Raw genomic sequence first — 21,437 nt, 5'->3', positions numbered from 1 at the left:
TAAATAAATTGATTCAATTATTTGGTTTTAATATAAAAAAATTAAAGAATTTCTTTATATGAATTTGTTAACATTAAAGTTATTTTTGATAAATGAAGTTTTTTACTTTTATTTAAATAGAAGGACAATATGGTCATTTTTTACATTTTGTTCGGTTTTGTTCCGGTCCTACGCTTTACAATTAAATTGTTCTCCTCTCTATTGGTATGTTCACTCCAATTCAATTGTTCTGATTCATTCGGTCCATCTGCCAAACGCTATCTTAAAAAAACAAAGAAAAAGAAACGACATCGTTCGCCAAAAGCTTTGTGTCGTCTGCTTTCCTTTCTCAAACTGGATTAGTTGCTTATCGGGGATTGCTTACACCTGCTAAGCATAATCTTACTTCCCCACATTTGCGAATCAGTTGGTGAGTGATAGTGTGTATAAAAATGGGGTTTATGAGAAACAGATACTGGGTACTGAGACACGGGAAAAGCATTCCTAATGAAAAAGGTTTGATCGTGTCATCAATGGTTAGTTTCTCTCAATTTCCCCTTGCCTAATTGGTTTTACGTTCTCCACAAATTGCTTTCATCAGTTTCATGTGATGATCTTTTTCAATCTGTATTAGATTTGATTCTGAAATCGAACCCAGGCATTTGCGTCACTTTGTTCTACATAATTTAAACGGGCAGCTTTCAGATTTCATAGTCTTTTCTGATGTTTTTGCTTCTTAAAACATTTTTTCCCCGTGAAACCTAAAATTCTTTGATCTTGGAGGTAAAGATTGGTTCATCTGATTAGTAAAGGTAAATTTTGGACGAATTTTGGTAATTAAACGTGAAACACATTCCGAATTGCATACAATATCAAATTATTGAAGAATTAATGTTTCAGATTCTGTATCATAGTTCAGATGGGAAAGTTCAGAAATTTGATTCCAATCCATATTCCATTTCAATTTTTGTTTTTTTTTTTTTTTCTATATATGATAGATTTGAAATAGAATTTCTGGATGGAAGATGAATAAAATGTGGATCACATATGATGTTTGTGGGAAACATTTTGAAATTTGATTTGGTGTATAATAATAATAATAATAATAATAATAATAATAATAATAATAATAATAATAATAATAGTTCCATGGTCATGTTAACAGGAAAATGGAAAGCTTGAGGAATACAAGTTAGCTTCAGAAGGAATCAATCAAGCACAATTGGCTGGAGAATTATTCCTAAAGGTTTAACAATTCCCTTTTATGACAACTTTATTGGTATTCTGGTCCTTACATTTTGCATTGTTGGAGGGCATTTAAGTCATTTGACAACTAGCCTCACATTAGCATGAATCTATCTGTGTAGTTCAAGGGTATCTGTGAATATGGCAAACCAAACATGAAGGAATTTTAATAGCTCTAGTATTTAAATCTTACTTTCACATAAATATGATATAAAATGTATGCAGGAACTCAAGGAAAATAACATTCCATTAGAAAATTTAAGAATTTGTTATTCTCCATTTTCAAGAACAACTCATACAGCCAAAGTGGTTGCTTCGGTTCTAAATCTTTCCTTAGAAGGACCCCAAGCTAAGGTAATGCGATGCACAATCAATCATTATTTTCAACTGATTACTATCTAAATGTGTGTAATTGACTATTTTACCCTTGAAATTATTATTGTGTTGAACTTTTATGAACCTAAGTACAGATTTTTGAAGATCTTCGAGAGCGTTACTTCGGTCCTTCATTTGAACTTCAATCTCATGAGAAAGTAAGTCTTAAACATGTTACTATCTTCATAGTTTTTTTTAATAAATAATAATAATAATAATAATAATAATAGTATTTTTTTTATATATATAAACAGTATACAGAAATATGGGATCTTGATGAAAAAGATCCATTTATGAAACCAGAAGAAGGTGGGGAAAGTGTTGCTGATGTTGCTTCTAGACTCACAAATGTCTTGCTACAGATCGAGTCTCAATTTCAAGGGTAAATAATGGCAATGTACTTTCTTTCGTATATAAATGACTTGTTCTTGATGCAAAAAGACGTAAATGCCCTTGATGTTGATGTTGCAGATGTGCAATCTTGATAGTCAGCCATGGTGATCCGTTGCAAATCTTGCAGACAATAGTCAATGCGGTTCGTGAACAAGTGGGACCCGATGGTGGTGACTTGGCAGCACAGCTGGCGGCTGTTAAGGTTCGATCGGTTCTATCACAACACCGAAAGCACGCTTTGCTGACTGGACAGCTAAGGGCAGTTGTGTAAATTCTCACTTGGTGGTGACCAAGTTGCTGAAAAACGTTAGAAAATCATTTTATTTGTTAGTCATGAATGAGATTTGGAGTTCTCTTTAATTCATGAAACATGTAAATGAATAATATTGAATTATTCATTTACATGTTTTCTTTTTATGTTATTTTAAATTTTTCGGGCTAGCTTATCAACTATCAGCTAGCTTTTCTCTTATTCAGTCATACATAGCCCAAATCATGATGAAACATTTCAAAAAGTTTATGTTACGATTCTCAAACTTATTTAAGAAACGTACGTTAGTTTCCAAGTATTTTTCTAGTAGCAATTAAAAATGAAGCCCCATGATACAAAAATCCAAATTCAAAAAGCATCCACATTAGAACAAAATAGGCAAGTACAACTTAATTACACTTAGATAAAAAAAAGCTAAGCTTGTAGTTGTAGCATCAGATAGTTTCTCCTTTTCTCCATTAAAGTCAACCCTTTTCAGATGCTCAGTCAACATTAGCATTCTATCTTTATCCAAATATGAGCAAAAACTCGGCCAAAATGGTGATAATCTTTCACGCCTAAATGAATCACGACTTTCTTCAAGGAATCTACATTTCCAAGGGTATATAAACGATATACATAACCTGCAAAATGGTTTCATTAATGGATTTTTTTCATCAGCAACACTTTCCCCACCTTCTTCTGGTTTATCACAATGGGGCAAACCATCAAGTGAAGCAGTTTGATGTTTCTCGTAACCGCTGCTTCAATCCACCGCCCTAATGTCCTCAGATTGTCGTAATTTGAACAACATAAACGGAAACTAACGAGATTGAGGGATTTGTTTGCCAAAACCCTATTCATAAACTCTTTGAATTTGTTCATTTCGAATCGTGTTGGGGATTTCAGTGTTCGGGAAAAATCTATGTCCAGAGAGGAATAGGAAAATGAAGTGTGCAAATACCTCCATCTTGTAGACAAAATGCTGGTACGAATAACTTCTTCGGTGGTAGGAAGACGTGAAAGGATCAAGTGAAGAATATCATCCGACAAGTTGCTGATCATATCGACTCCATCTTTGAGTTTTGATGCCTTCGCTAGTTTGGATCTCTTCATGCTCTGTTACTTTTTGAACCAAAATTTGGGGGGTGTTTGGGGTATCTTTTCAAAGGGTAAAAGAACTTTTTGGAAAAGTTCCAAAAAGTCACGTTTCCCTGACTTTTCCAAAAAGTCAGTTTTCCCTCTGTTGAAAATATTATGAATAAGTATACAATCTTATATTTATTTTTTGTGTATATGTGTATTGGTTAAATATGATATATGCAGGGTAAAGAAAGAAAGGCGCGGACCTAGATATGGGTCGGGTTATATCCGGTTAACAATAGCAGGTATAAAAGAAGAGAGAGAGTGTAAAGAGGGCAGATTCAGCTACCTTCATCCTGTTCTTCTGTCTCGTTTTCTCTCTTGTACAAGTTCTGTCAATTAGGGTTTTGTGAAAGGATCGAAGTGTTGAGTCGTAGATCTGATATATTTTTTCCTAATTGTTCTTTGTGTTCTATTGTGCAATATTCAGTTGTTCATCTCAGATTATCATCCTAGATTAGGGTTTGAGTGTTTTGTTACGAGAGTAGAATAGGGTATTTGTAGTGAGGTTTTTTGATGTATGTTCTTGAAAACCTTCTGTTTCTTTGTCCTTAAATGATATAAGAAATGAAGATGTTGGGAAAAATGTGATTGTAGTTTTTTAACATGGTATCAGAGCTTGAGGTTCGTCGTTCTTGTTCCTGACGCATCTTCTGGTGGTTATTACTACGATCTGTTGTCATCGCTGTCACGAGGTTAGTTTTCTGGTTGATTAACCTGGTTTGAGTTACTCTGTATTAGACTTAGGGTTTCATTCTTTTACTCTTCTTCTAAGTTTTTTGAGATCCTGGTACTGCGAGATTTTGTGTTGTTCTTGCAGATTGAGTCTCCTTCTGGTGCTGATCTCTGAGTGAAACTGAAAATCACAAGTGTGTCCGTTATCGATTAATCCCTCTAATCTTCTCTTTGGGGTCGGATTTCATCACCGATAAACCCGTTGAGAAAAAGATTCAGGGAGTCGATTTTTAAACAAGAAATTTGCCTTAAGCACTGTGAGGTTTTCTTGTTCCCTTTCCTTTTCTTGTTTGGTTATAGATGTGTTGGATCTAGTGCTCTTGTTACATCGAATTATTTGGTGTCTGGAACTTGTTGTTGATTCTATTTGTTTCTTTGCTCGCCTTATGTTTGGTTGTCTTGGGCCCCGACAAACTGTGGTGACCATCTGGACTTTAAGCCAACATAAGTGTTGTTTTTTGCTCTTTACTTGTTGACATTTTCTTGTCTTGTTTGTTCCTTGATTGGTGTTATTTTGTGATCTGTTATGGCTGGAGATACACCTGAGGGAAGTGGTGTCCCTAAGGATTCTCCTGTTGACTTTGATGATCCTTTATACATACATCCTTCTGATAATACAGTTACTTCCATAATAACTATTAAATTGACTGGTAATGAAAATTTCCGTTTATGGCGTAGTGCAATGACTAGAGGTCTTAAAGCTAGAAACAAATTGGGTTTTGTGGATGGAACTATTGTTCTTGAAAAAACTGATGAAACAAAAAAATCTAAATGGGAACGTGTGAATGCTGTTGTGTGTAATTGGTTATTAGGATCTATATCTGAAGCAATATATGCTAATCATGTGTATTCTGATAATGCTAAAGACATTTGGGATGAGTTGTTTGAAACCTATAATAAGGCTGATGGTTCTGTAATTTTTAATATTCATCAGCAGATAAACACCTTAAAACAAAGTGGTTCTTCTCTTTCAGACTATTATAACAAACTTGATTGTTTATGGAAAGAGTTTGATGGGTTGACTAGTTTATCTGAATGTGTTTGTGAAGCTGCAAATAAACTAAATGATCATTCTAAAATGATGAAATTAATGCAATTCTTAAGTGGTCTTGATGATATATATAATCAGGTTAAAAGTCACATTCTTTTAATGGAACCATTGCCTAATGTTAAAACTGCTTTCTCAATTCTCTCTAGAGAAGAGTCTCTTCAAAAGAATGGTTCATTGAGTTCTGTTGTTTCTTCAAAACCTCAAGTATCTGTTTTTAATAGTAAGGTTACTGATTTTAAAAAAGGTCAAGGTCAAAATAGATTCAGAAATCAAGGGCTACAGTGCAAGCACTGTAATCTTAAAGGTCATACAATAGAAAAGTGCTACAAATTGATTGGATATCCAAAGGATTTTAAACAAAGAATTGGAAATAATAATCAAAATAAATCTGTTTCTGTGAATTCTTCTTCTGTTGGTTCAAACAGCAATTCTGTGGTTGCTTCTGAGTCTGGTTGTGGTAGTGAATGTCACTATCTTACTAGTGAACAATATTCAAAATTTCTTCGTCTCATAAATGAGACTCCTGACAATAAGGATGTACCTGCTGCTGCAAATATGGCAGGTACAACAACTACAACAACATATTGTTTTAATTCTTTTGTTACTTCAAATAAATCTCAAAGTTGGATTGTTGATTCTGGAGCAAATCAACATATGATAGCCTCAGAATCACAACTCCAAGATACTGTGGATGTGTCTAAACTTAATCTACTTGTAAAACATCCTAATGGTTCTTCTGCTAAAATAAATAAGATTGGGAATGTTCAATTGTCCTCTAATCTTACTTTATTTGATGTGTTTGCTGTGCCAGACTTTAATGTTAATCTTTTGTCTGTACATAAACTATGTAAGGATAATGGATGTGAAATTACTTTCTCTGAACATAATTGTAAAATTCAGGATTCACTATCAAAGAAGATGGTGGAGAATGGTAGAGAATCTGGGGGATTATATTACCTAGATCACATTCCCTCAGGTAATTCAGTAAATCTGATTAATTCTAAGTGTTGTGTCTCAAAGTTAACTTGGCATAGTAGACTAGGTCATCCTGCTGATCAGGCTCTGAATATTTTGAAAAATAAATTGAAACTGGGAAATGAGTCACTCCCTCCTTGTGATGTATGTCATAGGGCTAAACAGACTAGGGAGTCATTCTCACTTAGTCAACATTGTTCAACTCAGTTGGGTGAATTAATTCACTTAGATGTTTGGGGTCCCTATAGACTAGCTTCTGTAGAAGGGTTTAAGTTTTTTCTGACTGTTGTGGATGATTTCTCAAGGGCTACTTGGGTTTTTTTGTTGAAATCTAAAAGTGAAGTTTTTGATTGCTTTAAGGTTTTTGTAAATATTTTGATGAATCAGTTTAGTGTCAATGTTAAGGTTGTGAGATCTGATAATGGTACTGAATTTGTAAATAATCAAATGAAATATTTTTGTATTGAACGAGGTATCATTCATCAGACTTCCTGTGCTTACACTCCACAACAAAATGGAGTTGTGGAAAGGAAGCACAGACACATACTTAATGTTGCAAGATCTCTTTTGTTTCAGTCAGCTGTTCCGATAAAATATTGGGGAGATGCTGTTTTAACTTCAGTTTTTTTGATAAATAGAATGCCTACATCAGTTTTACATGGGTTATCTCCTTATGAACTTGTTTATAAAAGAACACCTAATTTTGATTATTTGAGAATTTTTGGTTGTCTTTGTTTTGCTGCTAAACAAAATGTTTCTGATAAGTTTTCTGAACGTGCTGAAAAGTGTGTTTTATTAGGATATTCTTCTGATAAAAAGGCTTATAAGCTTCTTAGTCTTGATACTAATACTTCTTTTATGTCCAGGGATGTGAAATTTTATGAATCTGTTTTTCCATATAAGTTGAAGTCAGCTAATGTTGACAAAAATTTTTCTGATTATGGCCCAAATGATCCATTTTCCTATGATGAATTTGATACAAATGAATACTTAAATGATTCTATTAATCTTGATGAGCTGAGAGTAGAGTCACAGATGGATGGTACTGATGCAGCCATTCACCTGGATGATATCAATTCTAATAATGATGTCAATCGTAGTGGCGAGGCAATTGTGCCTCCTTCTGCAGATTCTGTTCCTTCTTCTTCTAACATTTCTGAGGAAAGGAGTCAGTCACCCTTAATCCCTTCTGTTGAACAGTCTTTAGGTCCTTCTAGGTCTAGACGTGAGTCTCATATGCCTGTAAAGTTTTCTGATTACATTGTTGAAGGAAAATATAAATATGGTATAGAAAGAACTGTTAATTATTCCTTTTTAGACAATAATACTAAATGTTTTATTTCAAATTTGAATAAAACTGTTGAGCCTAAAGATTATAAGGAAGCTTTAACTGATCCGAACTGGGTTAAAGCTATGAATGAAGAGATGGAAGCTCTCCATAGAAATAATACTTGGGAAATTACATGTTTACCTAAGAACAGAAAGCCAATAGGTTGTAAGTGGGTTTTTAAAATAAAATATAAGTCTAATGGTGAAGTAGAAAGATATAAGGCTCGTTTAGTAGCTAAAGGGTATAATCAAAGGGAAGGAATTGATTTTGAAGAAACTTTTTCTCCTGTTGCAAAAATTGTGACTGTAAGAATAATTATTTCTTTATCTGTACACAATTCTTGGCCATTATATCAGTTAGATATTAATAATGCATTCTTATATGGTGACTTAACTGAAGATGTTTATATGTCTCTTCCTCCTGGATATTTTTCTGTTGGTGATTCTAGGGTTTGTAAACTTACAAAATCTTTATATGGTTTGAAACAAGCTCCTAGGAAGTGGAATGAAAAACTTTGTTCTGCCTTGTTTATGTTTGGTTTTAAGCAGAGTATAAGTGACTACTCATTATTTGTTAGAAAATTTGAAGGATCTATAACTATGTTGCTTGTATATGTAGATGATATTATTTTAACTGGAAGTTGTGAACATGAATTGCAGAAAGTTAAAGACTTTATGAAAACTCAGTTTTTAATTAAAGATCTTGGAACTTTAAAATATTTTTTGGGAATTGAGGTAATAAAATTTAATAATGGTTTGTGTTTAAATCAAAGGAAATATTGTTTAGAATTGTTACATGAGTATGGTATGCTTGGGTGTAAATCAGTAAATACTCCATTGGAAACAAATATTCTGATAAAGGCTGATGAAAATAAAAAAGAAAATTCATTATTGGAGAATAAAACTGAGTTTCAGAAAATTATTGGTAAATTGATATATTTGACAGTTACTAGACCAGATATTTCATATGCTGTTCAAGTACTCAGTCAGTTTATGCATAAGCCTAAAAAATCTCATCTAAAAATTGTTTTTAGACTTTTAAGATACTTAAAAAACAGTCCTGGAAAAGGGGTGTTTATAACCAAATCTGATAAATTTGAGCTTAAAGGGTTTGTAGATGCTGACTGGGCTAAATGCATGATTACAAGGAAATCAGTGTCTGGATATTTGGTTTATTTTAATAACTGTTTAATATCATGGAAGAGTAAAAAACAGTCTACTGTTTCTAGATCCTCCACTGAGGCTGAATATAGAGCTTTAGGATCTATTACTTGTGAAATAATTTGGATATTAAAAGTTTTGTTTGAATTAGAAGTTAAAGATTTAATTCCTGTTTCAGTTTTTTGTGATAATGAGTCAACTATCAAATTAGCTTTAAATCCAGTGTTTCATGAAAGAACAAAACATTTTGAAATTGATTTGCATTTTATTAGAGAAAAGATTTCTAATGGTGTGATAAGGTTGGTTAAGATTTGTTCATCTGAACAAACTGCAGATATTTTAACTAAATCTTTAAATGTTAAGCAGCATGATTTTCTAACTAAGAAAATGGGTGTTGTTGATGTTTTTAAAAGTGAAAAATAAATATTTCGATTGAGGGGGGATGTTGAAAATATTATGAATAAGTATACAATCTTATATTTATTTTTTGTGTATATGTGTATTGGTTAAATATGATATATGCAGGGTAAAGAAAGAAAGGCGCGGACCTAGATATGGGTCGGGTTATATCCGGTTAACAATAGCAGGTATAAAAGAAGAGAGAGAGTGTAAAGAGGGCAGATTCAGCTACCTTCATCCTGTTCTTCTGTCTCGTTTTCTCTCTTGTACAAGTTCTGTCAATTAGGGTTTTGTGAAAGGATCGAAGTGTTGAGTCGTAGATCTGATATATTTTTTCCTAATTGTTCTTTGTGTTCTATTGTGCAATATTCAGTTGTTCATCTCAGATTATCATCCTAGATTAGGGTTTGAGTGTTTTGTTACGAGAGTAGAATAGGGTATTTGTAGTGAGGTTTTTTGATGTATGTTCTTGAAAACCTTCTGTTTCTTTGTCCTTAAATGATATAAGAAATGAAGATGTTGGGAAAAATGTGATTGTAGTTTTTTAACACCCTCTTTAAAAAATCCAAAAGGAGCTTTCAAGAAGCTTTTCCCAAACATCTTTTGTATGTTATCTTTTCCCAAAAGTTCTTTTCCCTCTCAAAAAGATATCTCAAACACCCCATTGGTCAGAGAATTCAAATCACAGAAGAAGGCGGATTCCAACATTGATCCCTCCTCGCATTTTGTATGGGTTTCCTTGCAAGTTGCAACGAAAACAACTTATTATAGGTTAACCTTTTATAAATATAAACCATTAAACTTTCAAACATTTTTCCAAATGAACCCTTTTCACTTGTTAAATCATGTTTCACAGGTAATGGATATGTTACAGCTCTACCTTGTTGGTCATAGGAACTTACTTTACTCTAGTCACCAATATGAGAAATGTATTTGACTTGTTACATATTGATATTATGGTACAGAAATGTAAGTACATTGCAATAATTATAGGTAATGGATTATAAGTAAGTTGTTATTTATAGTTAAGAAATTACTCTAAAAGATATACTTTTGGACCAAAAAAGATAGGGGATACTATTATTTTCACAAATTTAAACGCTCACCTTCTACATTTTACAACCAACGGATTAAAAGGCTTTACGATAGTACTACATGGACCAAAAAGCGAAAAAAGTCATCTTTTGACTAAATTGCTAGAGCTATCCTCGGTGATTTAGGAGCTTGAGAATGAAGATTCTTACTCATTTCAACAACATTTTTACCATCAAAGGCATCGATTGAGGGTACGATATGATAATATAGCTTTTAATTGGGTTCAAATTTTACTTGATTTGATTAATATTGCATGTTTGAAAATATGTTTGATATGAAGAAGGAAATTTGTATAATCAAAACTAACATGAATTAACTTAATTATAGGAATAGTAAGATGAAACTCACTTAGGGTCAATAGAACGTATGATTAATATGTGAATAGAGATGATTACTTTTTTTTTATAAATAACAACATTCTTGGCATAAATGTTATGGATTTGAACCTTATAATGGAATATGAGCAATCCTTAGAAGTATGTGAAATGGATATGAATTCTTAGAAAGAATATTAATGCAATAATACCTGAAGGAATATGAGCAATCATGTAACATAAAATTCATGTTTTGGACACGCTTCTTCCAAAATTTTCATTTTTGTGGTGATTTTGAAACTTCATAATTCTTTTTATCATCGTTACATATTTATCTTTATGACACAAAATGAAAATGAAAATTGAGAAAAAAAAAGTGAGAAATTTCATATTTACAATCTCTGCAAATTAACTTTTATGTTTCAGTTTTGAACTTTTATTCAAATGTTATTTTATATAATTTTAAACAAATCAAAAGCCTACAACTAATTTTGTCAAACACTTGTACACAAATAAAAGCTACATAGTACATACAGATTAATGAGATTATAGCTAAAGACCAAATCATTATATAATGGATCCCAATAAATACAGAGATATTAACACCAATTATAGAAACTCAATCGCATTTGTTGTAACTAAATTGTTATTTTCCACGTGGGATATCACATAGGCTTCATATTCTACAATTCGCAGCTGCAAATAATTCAAAAAACAAGCTTAAAGGTCATTTATAATATATAAAGCCATAAACATTAGAACATACTTAAAGAAGGTAAACTCACTACAAAATATGAATTGATTAAGATCAAGAGTCACCCTCCCCTGTTTACTCGTGTCAAAAGAATTAAAAAGATTCCTACAAAACATAACACCAAAATTACACAAACACCCATTACGATCTTTATGAACAATTTGTATGAAATGAAAGGTATATGATCTTGCTTAATTACCTAGCAGATTGAACAAATATACAAAGGGACATGACATCATCCAGCCGAAATCTTCCATTTTTTTCTTTATCAAAGCTCTACATCCAAAACGTAAATTGGTGCAATTTCCATAAAGTGAAGTATAATTTTCACCTTACGTTTATAAATTATAATATGTAACATGATTGATTAAATAAGTAATATCATATACATAATTCATACCTCACAAACAGTGTAAAATGCGGGAGAATCAAGAGAGATGTCCATTTTCATCAAAGCCTATTATTATTGAATTCACAGAGTAAAAAGCCTATACGTATTAAACAAGGGTAATAGAGGAAATACAGGGGCCCACAATGATGTTACTTACTTCATAGACTTCATCAGGAACAAGAAACCCACGACCCCTGTTTGACCAAAAACATTATTAAGTGATTCCATTTATTTAATTGAGATAAATGAATGTCGCTTACCTCTCTAAGTCTGAGAAAGCTTGTTGAACCTGTAAAGATATTGGAAAAAGTTATAATTTTTATTATTTTTTAGCAACTCAAAGTGGTTTATTTGATTCTTTTTGTATGTAGGTGGATTGTTTGGAAAAGATTTGGTCATTTTTAAGTTGAAAAGTTTGCATAATTGACCTCAAAAGTCATAGAGAATAATCTTTTTGGAAGAACATAGAAAAGTTCTAACCTTTAGAAGAAACTTATTAAGAGCCACAAACTCTGAGAAGAGGAAAAGAAACTAAGTCAAATTCAAACGTTCACTAGATTTAACACATTAAGCTTGCATTAAGTAGTGAAGATACGAGGTTTACCTTCAAAACTCATGGTTCCATTTCTGTCAAAATCATACATCCTGTAGAAGATAGAAGAAAACAAAAACAAAACATCCATAAGCACATTATAAACGTGAAATATACTGCGATTGTGTAAAGGGGAAAAGGTGCATTACGACATTACATCATTTCATGATCATAGTTGCTACTTGCTACTTTATAATAAGTGCAATTTGAAGATTCTAAAGATCATAAATAGGCTATGATTTACAAAATTAAGCTTTTAAAGAATCCAAATTTTTGGTTTGACTTTGTTGGTCGAAAATTTTCAGTTTCCTGATGAATTTGACATCAATTTACCCAGAATAAAGAACAAAACAGAAATTGGAAGAAATCTAAACAGTTGATGATGTTGAAGCTGGATATTATGCCAACCTGATCATTTGTTGAACAACTGTGACGGGAAATTGTAGATTGCCAACAGCAAGAGCAGTCTAACAATATAAAATTCGTCAATTTTCATCGAGAGAATTCAAAAGTTCGGGATCAAAATAGCTTGGAATTAAAAGGGTTGGAAGCGAAAGAACCTGGAGTTGGATTGTTGTGATGTTCCCTGTTTTTTCTGAGTCAACTCGGTCGAACCACTCTTTCAAAACTCGAATGTTCGCCATTTTCTTTCTCGTCTGCGAGGGTCTCTATGGCTGGTTTTCAGGTGCCGAGTTTATTCATTCCTCCAACTTTTACTTAAAGTCGGAAAACACCCTTGTGGTTGAGATGCTTACAAAAGTTCCCTTCACTTTTACATCGAATTTAACCCTCGGTTTACTCTTGTCAAAATAATAAGTGACATAAATTAATCTAACCCTCCTATAAATAGGGTGATGTTTAACAGAGAACCATAATTAATCAAGGAACCAATCGTGATAATCGGAAATCATAACGATCAACCGCCGATGTACACTTTTATATTGGACGTACACACAATGGATTATACCAAAAAAATCCACCATTTACAAAAAAAATCACCACTTTTTTTCGTTTAAAAATTTTTTTAGGCCATGTTTTTTATCGAAAAAAAAACGAATATACCGTTGTTCACGATTTTTCATCCTCTTTCCATAGAGATCCATGATGATATATAAAAAACGATTTTTTTTTTCGAAAAAAACTCATTTCATTTCTTTGATGAAAAAAGTTAAGGTCTATTTTTTTATAGGAAAAAAATTAATAAATATATCAAAATTCATAAATTTTTTTTTGTAGTTTTTAAACATAGATTCATATTCATGTTTAAAAAAAAACGATATTTCAGTTCAGATTCACATTGTCAACCCGTTCAGATTCATATTGTAAACCTGTTTCAGATTCACATTGTGAACCTCCTCAGATTCAGTGTGCATAATAATAAGTCAGATTCACAGTGTGTAGGGTTGTACATTATTTGGATAAAACCGAATTGTCCAATTGGACAATTTGGTTTGGATATTCAGATTTTTTGATTGGTTTTCAACAAAACCGAATTATTATTTTGGATTTCGGATTGGTTTTGGTTTATAAAATAAGAACCAAATAGTCCAAAAAAACCGAATAACAATTTGTTATGTATTTATTTTCATTATATCTATAATTATTTATTAATTTTATAAATTTTTAAATAAGTTCAAAAGGTTTAACCTAATAAAAATATGTACTTTTCTCTCAAAAAAAAATTTATCTATTAAATAATAAACTATAATATGCCTTTTAGTGGTTGTTTATAAATTTAAATCACAAATAAATAATTTGTTTTTGCTTCTTCTGTAAAATTAGATCATATTATAACTCTATGTCTTTTTAAAATGTTATGGTTTTTGAAAACCGAATCATAAAAACCGAACCAACCGAATTGTAATTGGATTGGATCGAATCCGATTTGAATTTAGTTTAGACTATTTGGATCCATATTTTGAAAATTGAAATCAATTTGGATTTACTTAATTGGATCGAATCGAACCGATCCATTCAAACGAACACCCCTAACAGTGTGAATCTGAACTGATCGGAGCTTTTTCACATTGTGAATGTTAAAATTTGAAATATTTACAGTTTAGATTCACAATGTGAATCTATACTGATCGAGAGTTTTTTTTTATGACCATTCTCAGATTCACAGTGTGCATAATAATAATTCAGAGCAATGTAAATCTGGACTGTTCGAGATTTTTCATATTGTGAATATTAAAAATTAAAATATTTACAGTTTATATTCACAGTGTGAATCTACACTGCTCGAGTTTTTTTTTAATCGGTGTTGATGTTTATTAATAAAGTACAAAAAAATAATATTTTTTATATATAAATAAACTTAAATATTAAAAAAAACTAAGAAACTTAAGTGAGTTTTTTTCGAAAAAAAAAAAAGTTCGTTTTTTATATATCATCATGGATCTTTATGGAAAGAGGACGAAAAATCGTGAACAACGGTATATTCGGGTTTTTTTTTCGATAAAAAACTTGGCCTAAAAATAATTTTAAATGAAAAAAAAGAAAATGAGTTTTGTTATAATCTGGTACATGTGCGTCCATTATAAAAGTTTACAATCATTCCTTTTGCCGTTGATCGTTTTAAATTCCGACGCTTTGGATTGATTCTTTGGTTCCTTGATTAAGAATTGTTTTCTATTGAACTTTTCTCATATAAATGACCTCATTAACAAAAGTTTTTTTTTTTTTTAGTTTTTAAGGAACCACTTGCTCCAGAATACTAGTTGTGTTATTTGGTTTGTTTTTTTTATTTGGTTTTTTCGTTTAATCGGTTCGATTTTTTTGGTTTTTTTACATCTTAAAAATAACTATAACCAAACCAAATAAGGTTCGGTTTAATCAGTTTTGGTTAATTCGATTATAGTTTATTACTGGTTAAACCAAATAAAATTTCTCTTGTAAAAATAAATAATAAACTAAAAGAAAAAAACTTACTAAAATTTTACCAAATGAAAAAATACATTAATACATCACATTATATTCAGTCTTTCACGATATGTTGTTTTAAAGTGTCGATGTAGACATACAAGTTGTAATGGAAATTTAACTTAGCTATAACAGCTATAAAAATTGAGATAAATTTAAACTTTTTAAATACATTCCAAAACCATAAAAGTGTTTACAAATAGTTTTCAAAATATTTATGACATCAGAGTTTTCCCAAAACCATAGATCATAAATAGAGGATGTGTGCGATCACACTTTCTTCTTTACGCAGTCATACGAAGTACCTAAAACATAACCCAAAAATATAAGTCAACGCTTAGTGAGTTCCCCCAAAGTACCAACACATAACCAAATAACACATATACAATAACAACATGTAATTAGTCCACAGCTAAAAGAATGGATTACAACTGAGCCCACAACATAAGTCTGACTTGCCCTCATGGACCACAGCTTATGCCTGGCTTGCTCCACGTCCAAATCAGTCCTCGGACTGAATACCACCAAGCCCTCAATACGAGTCTGGCATGCCCTACCTGACCCTCAGTTCGTATCTGGAATGCTCATGAAGCCTCAGTATGAGTCTGGCATGCCATACCTGGCCCTCAGCTTATATATGGATTGCTCCAGGGTTTGTTGGCTACCACATAAAGCAGTACAGCCTCAACCCAACCCAACACAATATATCAGCATATAATAGATAATAACATATACAAATAATCATGCAGACGAAATCACAGGTAGTCCTACAGATCTACCATTATCGTATCACTAACTAGTATACTCATGCATATATATTCTATACTCAGCATATCAGTGAATACTAGAATATCAAGCCAATGGGTCGGCCTTGGTGCCTTCGACCCGTAAGGACAATAGGGAAAACTCACCTCACAAACTGGGCAAAAGCTGAAGGAATCTCAACTCTAAATCTCAGCTCTGATTGCCTCCTATTCCATCCAAATGACCAACTCAGTTAGAATTCCCAAAATACCCTTAAGGTCAAACTTGGTCAAAGTCAAAGTCAAGTCAAGTTGTCAAACCCACTAAGTCAAACGAGTCAACCCAACCGAGTCAACCCAACCGATCTGACCCAATGCGAGTACGTGGGGCGTACTCCGGAGGTATGTTGGGCGTACTCCAACCCTCGCAGTTGACCACCATCGAGGTGGTCGAGCGAGTATGTGGGACGCACTCCGAGTGCGCGGGGCGTACCCTCGCAAGCCCAAAAACTTCATTAAGAGCTTAATGGTTTAAGCTCTTACATCCCAACTTCAGATCCATGTCCAAAATACACTCTAGAGTCATAAAGTTTGCAACTTTATGACTTTACATGCCCATTAAGTGCTTATCTCAACTTCTTAATCCATTAAGACATTCTACAAGATGCATGGAGCAAAACCAACCATATGAAACTCATTTTTATGACTCATGACCCTCCCAAGGGTCTGAAAGGACATCTTAAAGGGTTAAGAACATGCTTTTTTCAAGAAACACCACATTTGGGACAAAAAGAACCTAAATCTAACCCAAAACAATATCTATAAGAAACAACACAAAGTTCAGAACTTGATACCTCAAAATGGCCCCAAAAGGTGGTGTGATTATGGATCTAGAGAGCTTCACTCCTTTAAGGAGGTCTTCTCTTCCTTTCTTCTTCTTCTAATGCACTAAAACATACACACAAGCTTAGAAATGGCTCCTCAAGGGGATATTAGGGTTGCAAACATGAATAAGAGGATGGTGGCTGGTAAGATGAAAGGAAATGAGGCCATAAGGATGCTTAAATACCAGCCAAACCCTAAAAATTAGGGTTTCCTTATTTAGTTGGTACGCCCTGCATATAATGATGTACGCCCAACGTACTAGGGTACATCACGTACGCATGGCATACTCCGAAGCTTCATTTTACCAAAATGCTTAAGTCCCTTCATGCATATATTTCTTGAACTTTGGTACCAATTGCAATATAAATAAATTAAAGGGATGAAACTAGGAGTACCTTAAATCATCGGGATGTTACAATAGCTTTACTCGTATATGAAGATAAAAGAAATGACTGAAGATTAATTAACATTTGGCTAATTAGTTGTTGTTTTTTAAATATAATATATAATCAATTATAAAATTATAATGGTTCATAGTTAAATGAGTTATCAAAATCTTTTTTAGTAACTAATCCATCAAGTTCAATATAAAATGTTAATTTATAGATATAAAACTATAAAATATATATTAATTATATAGCTTATTCAGTTGTCTCAGTTTAACCAAAATAACAAAATTTTAACCAAAACCAAACCAAATAATGTATCCTTATTCGGTTAACCAAACCGAGTTAACCAAATAACCGAATAACCCGAACGAAATAAACCAAACATCATTTGGTTGGGTTCCGTTATTCAGTTTTTGTTTTTTTTTTATCACAGCCTTATGGAACACCACATTCAACTTCGTAGGGCATTTGTGACACGTAGGAAGAGCTCATACATATGCAATAGGATTTGAAAAAGGAATTGATCGTGATTTTGAACATGTTCTTTCCATGACCCCTCATAACAACGCTGCACCTCCGGCCAATTATGATCCTCAGCAGCAACAAGGTGCTCCCAAGCGACCCTGGGGATCCCATAGAGCTCACTACCCGCTATTAGCCCTACCCATTCCTACCCTATTCTCTATCCTTCTGACCTGTAAAACCCTTTCTTTTCCTAGAGATCAACCACTCCCTGGCCTCCTAGTCTCGATTATTCAAAGTTTTATTCATTTCACCGATACGTAGGTCGTACCATCGAAGGGTATCATACTTTGTATGATGTCATCTAGATGAAAATCTTATCAATTAGAACAAAGTTGATGATTTTCATTAGGGTGCGAAGGTTTGGAACCTTATAAAAACTAAGAGTGTTTTCTTTCAAATGACAACCGCCTCTTCCTGTTGCGAGGGCCTTGCACACCCCCCCCCCCCCAAGATCCCTGCCCAAGTACCAGTTGCTTCGCAGGTAGACCCACTTAGGTTAGAGGGGCAATATCCCTCTATTCTTACCAACCCCAATATGTAATCGACATGTTGTTAGCTTCAACTTGTTCGAATAAGAATCTACAACTACCTCTGCTGTAAATTTCTTATTCATTCAGGGCGCTTTCAGAGGGGGAGCTCATGCTTGTAGGGTATTACCTTTACCGGGCATCTTCACACTCTTGATGCTTATTCAGATACCAAATCCTATCTCTTGAGAGGTGCTATAAGGCCTTTTTTCTTAACTCAAAAGCATGTGAAAGACTTCTTTAATGGTTAGACTCTAGTCTCTAATAAAGACCGTGACAAGGGCATTTCTTTGAGAAGCATGGAATCTGAGTAGTTATATGTCCCTGTTTTCTTCACAACATAAGTAAGAGGCTAATAGAACTAGAAATATTTTGTTTCCTCGGTACAGTGCTTTCATCTTTCACTTCTAATTTGTCTTATTAATTTCTTCCTGATCTCATAGAATTGCTTTAGTTCTAATCTGTGCTGATCTTACAATCACCGACTCGAAATCGAGGGGCTACCCAATATTTAAGCCCGATCGTTTTCTATGCAGAATCTGTAAAAAGTTAATCCCTGAGGATTCTAGTTTTATACCCACATACAAACCTATAGGTATCAACTTGATGTTTGGCCTCAACAGAGGTAGAGTCACTTATCGAAAAAAAGAGTCTTTCTACAACCGATGGATAACCATAAAAACGAAAGAATAGCAAAGAGGATCAAAACCACAAAATGGAAGGTTTTCGTAGTCCCTAGGGAAGATGGATTTAGATGGGTCTAAAGACGAGAAGACTTCCTTATTCATTATAAATATCCCATGTCTTGCTTTACGTGATTGCTTGCTATTCCATAGAAAAATTGTTACATACACTTTTCTTTGTCTTACGACTTGACTGTGTTTAGAAACTCATCTTATTAAGAAGAATGTTGTGAAACTAAATGTACTTCTGAATCGAAACACTAAGCGAATTCTCCTTACTATTGTTTGACTACAACCACTTCTACACCTTCATTTAGCAAATCCGATCTTTATTTGTTCTTCTTATATTTCATTATTAGGATTTAATCATTTCATGATGCACATTTTTTTATATAAATTAACTATGACCAGCTACTGCTACCCCAATCTACGATACCTTCTCATCTCCTTCGATTGATTCCGTGTGGAACCAACTATATGCTTAACACAAACTTTTTGGTCCTCCCTCTAACACATGGGAATCGGCCCTACGCACCGAGGATGAAGCGTAGAGGTCACTTTAGCTTGTTGTACCGGAGCAGTTCATTATCAAAAGAACAACAATGGCTTGTAGCATTTCCTATTAATTTGTATAGGGGGTGGGATGTAAAAGAAGGATTTACCGTCGACACTATGATCCTCATTCTCTTGTCTATGAAAAGGGACCTAAAGGGTGGGCTTCTCGGGTCACTTAGTTTTTTCAGTACCTCTCTTAAGCTTTACTGGATTTAACAGTAAGAGATGGGCTCTCTCCGCATTTCCGATGGTAGTTGATAGAGGAAAGGGCGATACGCTTTTTTTATCTTAAAGGAAAGGTTTGAGGGTTAGATTCTAAACCCCTACTGCCAACCTATCTTAGTAATAAGAAAGTGGCTGCTAGTTGTAGCGCCCCTTTAGAAAAATGATATTTTTCTGCGAGATCCATCCAACCAAATCCCATTTTTGAATGATGTATTCTCAGAAAACATCACGGTGAGCACTTTCTAGTTGGAGGTGAGCTAAAATGGAATGACGGGGATTGAATAGCCTGAAAAGCTGGTAGGTTTGGTGAGAGTTGTGGGCTATTTTATATATGGGTTGAAATGGTGAGAGCTGAGATTAAGGAAAGAAGCAGACCCATCAAGAATCGAGGAATGACCATGTACTCCTTCCCTTACGGGGCTTATGGAGTAGCGTATTTCGAAAGAGGAAGACAAGGGGTGAGAAGCCATAGCAAGATTATATGCATTTTAGGCCTTAGTTTTTGCATCATGATCCACCTAATATGGGTATTGTGACTTGCCTATGGACTTTTATAATTGTTGGAAGGGGTTTGATGTTGATTTATGAAGGTGGATATTGGATAACTGAAGTTATGAGGATTGTAAAGTGATAGGGGAGCTACTTGGGATTGGAGGAATGTTGAATGAATTGAAGACATGCCTTTGGATATGGTTTCTGCTGATTGGATTAGTCTGACCATCATCTTCTCTAACCTAGTCAAATAAAGATCATCATTCATCTCCATAGCCCTTTTTATTTAGTAGTACAGGCCGGCTGGTCGGGGTTGTCCCCCCTCACCCAACTACCACAAAGATCACTGCCCAGCCATCGCTTGAAGGTACGTCGGCTCCCCAACTGAGCAAATGGATAAAATTCGCTGCAAAGGAGAGATAAAAAAAGGAAGGTTCTGTTGAGACTCATGTTCCCCTCCAGGAGCTCCCTGAACTTGAAGTAGAAGTTGGGGGGTTACTCAGTGAAAAGAAGAGTCAAATGATTTAGACAATTGCCGCGTTGGTGGAGTAGGGTGCCCCTTGATTTCCTTTATGTTCTCTCTCTTTCCAGAGAGTAAGTGTGTCGTTACATGCCCCTATCTAGGTGCGTTGTCTCTGACTCTCCGAAAATAGAAGAAAGAAGGTTTAACGACTCCACCAATATTATGATGATGTAACAGTTTGGGTCAACAAATGTAACCTATTTGACGTAATAAAAAAGAATTATGTGAATATAATGTGTTTCATGATTATTATAATATAATAAAATAGGAAAAATCAGCTGAATTGTTTGTAAATCGCAAAAATAAGTTCGCTAAAACAATATATATATATATATATATATATATATATATATATATATATATATATATATATATATATATATATATATATATATAAAGTACACGTCGCCCCGATTCTGAAAATATAAATTTTGCAGAAATCTGACTCCATATGAATTAGATATGATTTTTATAAGATATAAAATTCAGACGCACACAAAGAATGTGTGACGTAAAAAGTTATGAAGAGAATGGTTGACTTTTAGCTAATACCACCAAACAGAAAATCGTAGTACTCCTTAAAAAGGAATTTTGAGAAAATGAATGTTAAAAATGGAGTCCGTATGAGAGAGTTATGATTTTAGAAAAATAATTTAATTTTATAAAAATATGGACAAAAATATAAATTCAAAATTAACCGATGGAGTCTAAACGAAAGTTGTAGATCTTGTCAGTAGCTACACGTGGATATAAAGAATGCCAAAAACGGAGTTCGTATGAACGAGTA

The 21,437-nt window shown here is 33.4% G+C and overlaps 2 protein-coding genes across 2 annotated transcripts; one reads left to right on the top strand and one right to left on the bottom strand.

The window, feature by feature from the left end:
* Positions 1-204: 204 nt before the first annotated feature.
* Positions 205-2,517, top strand: LOC111904647 (uncharacterized). Its single transcript, XM_023900386.3, has 6 exons — positions 205-515; positions 1,145-1,225; positions 1,450-1,578; positions 1,695-1,757; positions 1,854-1,981; positions 2,071-2,517. Exons 1-6 carry the CDS (start codon positions 432-434, stop codon positions 2,261-2,263), a joined length of 678 nt encoding a protein of 225 aa, XP_023756154.1. The 5' UTR covers positions 205-431; the 3' UTR covers positions 2,264-2,517.
* Positions 2,518-10,955: 8,438 nt separating this feature from the next.
* On the bottom strand, positions 10,956-12,898 carry LOC111904654 (uncharacterized). Its single transcript, XM_023900393.3, has 10 exons — positions 12,742-12,898; positions 12,590-12,648; positions 12,194-12,234; positions 12,070-12,101; positions 11,850-11,878; positions 11,747-11,783; positions 11,599-11,655; positions 11,398-11,474; positions 11,230-11,303; positions 10,956-11,140 (listed from the first exon to the last, which is right to left on the bottom strand). Exons 1-10 carry the CDS (start codon positions 12,823-12,825, stop codon positions 11,121-11,123), a joined length of 510 nt encoding a protein of 169 aa, XP_023756161.1. The 5' UTR covers positions 12,826-12,898; the 3' UTR covers positions 10,956-11,120.
* Positions 12,899-21,437: the final 8,539 nt, after the last annotated feature.

This window comes from Lactuca sativa, chromosome 8 (assembly GCF_002870075.4).
Source record: "Lactuca sativa cultivar Salinas chromosome 8, Lsat_Salinas_v11, whole genome shotgun sequence".
Lineage (NCBI taxonomy): Eukaryota > Viridiplantae > Streptophyta > Magnoliopsida > Asterales > Asteraceae > Lactuca > Lactuca sativa.
The sequence above is the reverse complement of the archived record's forward strand: the minus strand, read 5'-3'. Positions and strand labels throughout refer to the sequence as shown.